The following is a 7068-nucleotide window of genomic DNA, read 5'->3' as shown; positions in this document are numbered from 1 at the left end:
TTTACATCAACACAAACGTTCAAACAATATATCAGTGAAGTTCTGGCGTAGAGTCCTCTAGCTGTTCCATCCAGCATTTTGTTGTTACATTTAGTTTAGTTGGTCATGTTTTTAGCTAAACTTGTGGTGCTGCCCCCCCACATCCCTTAAGTGTACGTGTAAGTCTGTGTGTGGCGCCCCCCATAGGTGCAGGACAGTATGCGGTTTCCCTTTAAAAAGCAAATGCGTGTGGAGGTGGTGGATAAGACTCAGCTGTGCAGAACCCGAGTTGCTCTGGTCCAACAGGTGAGAGCTGAGAACACGGAGGTCACGGAGGTCACGGAGGAGGAGGAGACTTTAGAATTGAGTCATGTGACCACTGTGTGTTTCAGGTGATTGGCGGCCGGCTTCGCCTTGTCTACGAGGAGTGCGACGACGGGACTGATGACTTCTGGTGTCATATGTACAGCCCGCTGATTCACAGCGTTGGGTGGTCTCGCTCCATTGGACACCGCTTCAAACGCTCCGGTAAGTCAGCTGACCCACAAGCTCCACGCCATCTGTAGACCCGCCTCCTGTTAAAAACAACAGGAAGTAGAAAAAAGGATTTGTAGTAAAAGACTGACATTAAAATAGAAAGGGTAAAGTTAAAATATTCACATCATGACATCACAGCTGAGATAACGTTATAATTATTATGAGAGTTAAAAAGAATCATTGTATTTCTGTGTATTTGCTGACAGATGTGTGCAAGAAGACAGACGGACAGATGGACGCCCCAAGGCAACTCTTCATTAGGGTAAAAACAACACAACTCTCAGAACATTAGCACCAAAATTCAAAAGCTAATAGTGAGTTAACTAAATGACCACTCAGCTAACAGGAAGTTGTCATGAGGATACACCAAAATGTTGCTAATTGTGTAAATTTGTTCAAGTCTGTGATGTTTGCTTTCCCAGGTGAAGGAAGTGGATCAGAGCGGCTACTGGTTCCAGGACGGGATGAAGCTGGAGGCCATCGACCCTTTGAACCTGTCAACGATCTGTGTGGCCACAGTTAGGAAGGTGAGCCGCGCCCCCTGCTGTCAGACCTGGATTACAGCAGCCACTTCTGCCAAACAAAATGGCAACTTGACCTGCAGTGACAAAAAAAAAGACAACAAATGTTTAATCCAGAGTACGAGTGTGAATGTCCAAATCCAAATAACTATAATCCAGATTATGTGTGTGTATAACTCCTAATCCAGATTATGTGTGTGTGATGGCAGGTCCTGGCTGATGGATACCTGATGATTGGGATTGATGGCTCAGAGGCTGTGGACGGTTCTGATTGGTTCTGTTACCACTCAACTTCCCCCTCCATCTTCCCCGCTGGCTTTTGTGAGATCAACCACATTGAGCTGACGCCCCCTAGAGGTTAGGGCTGTTCCTGCCACTGTATGTGCTGATTGTTCTGTGCCTGCAACTCTGGCTCTAACAGTCCCATGTCTCTGCGTTTCTCAGGTTACATGGCTCTGCCCTTCAGGTGGTTTGAGTATCTGAAGCAGAGCAGCTCTGTGGCAGCTCCAGTTCATCTCTTCAACACGGTGAGCGTTTAAATCCAACCTAACCTCGCTAACGTAGCGGCCCACACTGGCTACATCAGTGGTAACTCCCACCAAACCTCACAGAGAAACATCAGTGCTCACAGACTCACAGACTGTCACTGGAACATCGCTTCCTCCTCCTCCAACAGGACATCCCGAACCACGGTTTTCAGCCGGGGATGAAGCTGGAGGCGGTGGACCTGATGGAGCCACGGCTGGTGTGCGTCGCCACGGTAACGCGTATTGTCCACCGGCTGCTGAGGATCCACTTCGATGGCTGGGAGGACGGGTACGACCAGTGGGTGGACTGCGAGTCGCCCGACCTGTACCCAGTGGGCTGGTGTCAACTGTCGGGGTACCAGCTGCAGCCACCTGCTGTCAGCATGGGTGAAGTACAACCTTTGTCCTCCCTGCAGTAATTAAAGAAGTAATAGAAAAAAAATAAGGCATAATGAAATGAATAAAGAGAAGCCAAAACAACACCAAACACGTCAGACACAGAATGTACACAGTGGAATGTCATATGGGCAGCAGCATGAGACAGGATAATGATGTTGGACCTTGTTCTGGTTTCAGGTTCTAGAGTTTTCCACACATCAGCGTCCAAACACAGGAGGAAATCCCAACATTACCGAGGACACAAGAAAAGTCCGTTTTACTTCACTGTCTTCTACGCATCGAGAAAATCTCCCACTGTAAATGACATTGTCTCCGTCTCTCAGAAAGGAAATTACCCCTGGCTAAGGCTTCTGTCCGTCCTCCTGTCGCCGTGGTAACAGGCATCCCCAGGAGTCTGTCCGACGGTGAGAATGAGATGCTGCCACATTACCCATCATCCCCGACTGCCGCCTGGGGAGCCGCTCCTCTTTCTGAAGGGACAGAGAGAAGCCCGCTAACTGAGAGCTGGGAAGGTTCGTCCAACTTCCTGTTTACTACCCATTCCTTAAAGTCCTCCTTCCGGGGATTAGCAGTACCAGAAAACCTCAACCATTTCTTTAATTTGTCGTGTCTCATGGACTAGAGTCCAATTTGTCTCCACAGCGTCTCAGGTTGAAAGTGACGACTCGGAGGTGACGCAGGTTCTTCTGGATTCAACAGAACCAAGAACCAACTAACTTTACAGAGGGTTTGTAGGCCACGCCCACTGACCCGGTGATGGCCACTCCCACTTCCGAAGTGTCCGAGTGTGTTTCATCCAGAAATCCACTAAGGCTATGCGAATTACACAAAAGTTGGTGCAGCACAGTTGTATTTTTTATTTTCTCTTTTATTCACATATTTATTTTGTTTTGAAATCTTCCCTGTGTCTGTTTGACTTTGTTAAAAATCCAAAGAAACAAGAACTGATTCACATTTGTCCAACCGTGTGACATGTTTGTGTTTGTGTCATTGATGACAAGGAACTCTTTCAAAAACATTGTTTTCAGCAGCATGGATCTGAAAATGTTTAACATTAACAAAAAAAAACATAATTTACATTTTTATGGTGAGATGTAATAAAAAAGGGAGAAAACAGTAACACCACATTGTTTTGTTTTAAATGTTGAATAAGTCACTTTTCTATGGATTTCTTTCTGTTTTCTATTCACAACAAACCTGATGTTGTCATTGATTTTCACTCTTTAATCTTCACACAGTGACTACCACTGTGTGAAGATAACAATTGTTGAAGAGTCTAATCTGGTCACATGATGTTGGAAATACTTAGAAGCCCATCGTAAAATGACAGGAAAACACATCTTTAAAAGTTTTAAATTTATTTTAATAAAACCAATATGTGACACAATATTAAAATGAGATGTTAATCGATGATTGAATGTGTAAATAAATAGACATCTGGGTGAAGTTTAAAGACTAACAGATTAGTACAAACCCAGTACAGTTACAACTGTATGTATCAACAGTAGAACTCTGTCGTTACGTCTACAAACTAGTTTTTTCTGATAAAAATGTCTCTATCTTATAATGTGTTACTAATAATAATAATAATAATAAAGCAGCGACACACCTAGGGGGTGTGACATGGGACATTCTGGGCCACAGGTATGACCTCTGTTGAAGACAATAACCTGACTTTATGTGTTTGTATAACTTTATACGTGTCTTAGTTCAGTCTCTCTTCGTGCCAGTCATTCAACATTTTTTAAAAAACGCAACAAAACCTCACTGAGCCCTGGGTAAACATCAAGACTGCCCCGGTCTCATTCAACATCTTTTAAATGCAACAAAACCCGCACTGGGCCCTGGGTAAACAGCCACCCCGCCCGTGGTCACGTGCCTCGATGACGCGGTCTGCAGTAGTTACGTCACTGTCACTCCCAGCGGCGCCTTCTTCCTGGTTCCACAGCGAGCCGTCAGTCGTCAGTCACACAGTCGCCCGAGCGTCACTTAGCCTGAGGTAAGAACCCGCAGCACAGCAACAACCGTGACGACAACCACGGCAACAAGAACCTTAACAACCGCTGTGACACTTTTAACTCGATAAAGTTTAACTTTTGTCTGTCGTCACCGGAAACTGACAAGTTAAGAGTAACAGACTAATTATATCGTTTATACATTTGTCACCACTTTGTTAATTTCCTCAACGGTGACTTTGCGTGATTTAAGCACAGTTTTGCGTCTGCGAGCTCTGGCAGTGACTTCCGCGTTGGACCCGATTCAAATTTCCAGGTCCGTGGGTGAAGACTCTTCTCTTCTGCTGCCGTTAAATGTGACGCGGATCCCGGTCCTGTCTGAGATTTATTGACTGGAACTTCCGTCATGTAACTTTTGTCGTTGTCTTTTGCTTTTTTTCTTCTTCTTTATTCTTCTGCTCTAACGAGGACGATTTGTTTGTGTTTATAACCAGATGACATTATTGTTTTATATATATATATTTTTTTTTTTACAATGGGAACACCCTGTTTTGATAAGGAGCTTCTGCGGCGCATTTAATGGTAGGAATGGGGCGGGGTCTCTTCCTGGTCCCTCCCACCTCACCTGTACCTGCGGAGATGTGACATAGTCAGACAGATGGATTCATAAAACTTTCATTTCATCTTCCACTGCAAATAAATAAATAATTGACAACACTATTTAAATTATGAAGTTGCCTAAATGTTTGCCAAATGTTGCTAAAGTATCTTTGGTTACTGCTCTGCAGTCAACCATGTCCAGAAAGGCAGGAAACCGTGGGCCGGAGAGTGAGACACCGGTGGATGCATCAATCATCCGGATCCCCCCCCATCACTACATCCATGTCCTGGACCAGAACACCAACATCGGTCGTGTGGAGATCGGACCGCGGACGTACATCCGTCAGGATAATGAGAGGTGATTTTTAATTTTTTTTTTTGGCATATTTTTTAGCTTTTTATTCCAAGTTAGTTTAGTTATTAGGTTAGTTTGCAGCTGAATTTAAAGAGCTAGGCAGCCAATCAGGAGCTGCCACATCACTGAAAGTTCGATAATGCGATAATGAGTGTTTGTTCATTCGTTTTTCCCAGAGTTCTCTTCCTGCCCGTGCGGATGCTCATGGTTCCACCACGTCACTATTGTGTCATCGCCAACCCAGTTTGTCGTGATGAAGAAAATCGTGTCCTGTTCGACCAATCAGGGCAGGCTAAGCTGAGGCACGCTGACCTGGAGATTCGTCTAAGCCAGGACCCTTTTCCTCTGTATCCTGGAGAGGAAGTCCAGCAGGTCCTGAGATTATCCATAACCAGAATGTCCATGTTGAGATTAAAGTCCTTGGACGATGCAGAAATATTACACAATCAAATGAACCTCAGTCAACTTTACCCTGGGATTAACATGCTAAAAAACATGCTAGAGGGAACATGTGAACAGGAAGTTACTGAGAAGAACCTAAATCTAAATACAAATTTTATTTACAGCTACATTGTAACATAATCATGCAAACGAGAAGTCCTTTACAGGTAAATGCTAACAGGAAGTTCTGCATTTGTGTTCAGGATGTGACACCACTGCAGATCGTGTTTCCTGACACAGCGCTGCGTCTTCAGGCTCTGCTGGACTTCAAAGATGAAGGCGGAGTACAGAGAGTGGCTGGAGACGAGTGGCTCTTCGAAGGACCTGGTACTATTTTTTTTATTGTTTTTTTTCATCAGAATCTTGTGAAGTTGATGCATTAGAACTAGGAAGTCATTCACACCAGTGACACGGATAAAAGTCGGCCCATTTCTGCATCAGGAACCTACATTCCTAAAAAGGAGGTGATAGTTCTGGAGACCATCAAAGCCACTGTGATCCGAGAAAACCAGGCCATCCGATTGCGAGCTCGCAAAGAGGGCGTGGACAGAAGCGGAGTCCAAAGGGTCACAGGTAGGATTTGTTTAGGGCTGCAGAATAGCTGAGCTATTTCAGCTGTGTTGGCGTTGAAACGCCTCATTGTGAATTGCTATATTTTAAGTTCAGCTAACAGCTAGTTAGGCAATAGCTGTGAGTAAATGTAATGGCTAGCATAAATGCTAACAACAAATCACCTAAAACAGTTACCTCTAACCCAATGGCTGTAAGAAAAGATAATGTAACAGCCTAGTTAACATTGTAAGACAAATACGACTGTGAATTGCTGAAGTCAGTTCAATTTCCAGAACCTTCTGTTTTTATCTGTTTCAGGTGAGGAGTGGTTGGTCAGCAAAGTCGGAGCATATCTACCTGGAGCGCATGAAGAAGTTCTGGACATCGTCAATGCCTTTATTCTTACTGACAAGGTGATGGCGCTGTTATGACTTTTCCTACTGTTTCCATGGTTTAATGTCGACTTCATAATCCTGATGTTCAAGTCCACGAATGTCATCTCATGAATGTGAATTTAAATGTACTTTAATGACTTAAAATTGATTTTTATTGTTTACACAATGACCTTTGACCTCACCTGGTTTATTCACGTTTAATCCATTAGTCCTGGTTTGAGCTCCAGTCCATGTTTTCGTCTCCACTCCTTTTCCATTTCCTGTGCTTTCTCCTGTGTTTGGACAGAAAGCGCTGCATGTTCGCGCCCTGCGGCCTTTTAAAGACGCCGGCGGGCGTGAACGCCGGACAGGCGAGGAGTGGCTGGTCACCATGGTTGACAGGGAGGCTCACGTTCCATCCGTGGCCGAGGAGGTGGTGGGCGTGGTGGATGTGACCACGCTGAGCAGCAGGCAGTACTGTGTAGTCCTGGACCCGGTGGGAGCAGACGGAAAACCACAGCTGGGCCAGAAGAGGGTGGTGAAGGTGAAGTCAGGGGAGAATGAATTTAACAGTCAACAGTTTTATAATGTTTGGCCAGTAGGTGACGCCCCGCTCTCCTTTCTCTTTAGGGTGAGCGCTCCTTCTTCCTGCAGCCGGGGGAGCAGCTGGAACAGGGCATCCAGGATGTGTACGTGCTGTCGGAGGAGGAGGGGCTGGTGCTGCGGGCGACGGAGGCTTTCAACGATATGCAGGAGGTGGAGGAGGAGGAGGAGGAGGAGGAGGAGGAGGAGGAGGAGGAAGGGAGACGGGAGGTGGTGGGAAGAAGA

The 7068-nt window shown here is 45.4% G+C and overlaps 2 protein-coding genes across 10 annotated transcripts in view; both read left to right on the top strand.

Annotated features, from left to right (window-relative positions):
- The window catches only part of LOC103393420 (MBT domain-containing protein 1-like), an 11139-nt gene extending 7454 nt beyond the window's left edge, over positions 1-3685 (top strand). For 6 of the 8 annotated variants that reach the window (XM_025064596.1, XM_025064597.1, XM_025064599.1 and 3 more), the window contains 10 exons: positions 187-285; positions 372-507; positions 723-778; positions 939-1043; positions 1247-1394; positions 1482-1564; positions 1714-1951; positions 2141-2212; positions 2287-2475; positions 2606-3685. In XM_025064596.1, coding sequence (XP_024920364.1) covers positions 187-285; positions 372-507; positions 723-778; positions 939-1043; positions 1247-1394; positions 1482-1564; positions 1714-1951; positions 2141-2212; positions 2287-2475; positions 2606-2679 — 1200 coding nt within the window. In that variant the 3' untranslated portion in view covers positions 2680-3685. Of the gene's footprint in view, positions 1-186; positions 286-371; positions 508-722; positions 779-938; positions 1044-1246; positions 1395-1481; positions 1565-1713; positions 1952-2140; positions 2213-2286; positions 2476-2585 lie in introns of those variants that run through there. The other 2 variants (XM_025064598.1, XM_025064600.1) reach the window with 2 other exon arrangements.
- A 151-nt stretch (positions 3686-3836) lies between these two features.
- mvp (major vault protein) overlaps positions 3837-7068 on the top strand; it is a 7813-nt gene continuing 4581 nt past the window's right edge. The window contains exons 1-8 of one of the 2 annotated variants that reach the window (XM_008330390.3): positions 3837-3962; positions 4707-4876; positions 5050-5245; positions 5518-5641; positions 5756-5887; positions 6185-6279; positions 6548-6784; positions 6871-6996. In XM_008330390.3, the coding sequence (XP_008328612.1) occupies positions 4713-4876; positions 5050-5245; positions 5518-5641; positions 5756-5887; positions 6185-6279; positions 6548-6784; positions 6871-6996 (1074 nt within the window). In that variant the 5' untranslated portion in view covers positions 3837-3962; positions 4707-4712. The other variant, XM_008330391.3, reaches the window with a different exon arrangement.

The sequence above is a fragment of the Cynoglossus semilaevis genome, chromosome 17 (assembly GCF_000523025.1).
Source record: "Cynoglossus semilaevis isolate Cse_v1.0 chromosome 17, Cse_v1.0, whole genome shotgun sequence".
NCBI classification, from domain to species: domain Eukaryota; kingdom Metazoa; phylum Chordata; class Actinopteri; order Pleuronectiformes; family Cynoglossidae; genus Cynoglossus; species Cynoglossus semilaevis.
Note: the sequence above shows the minus strand (reverse complement) of the source record. Positions and strands in the feature narration are given on the sequence as shown.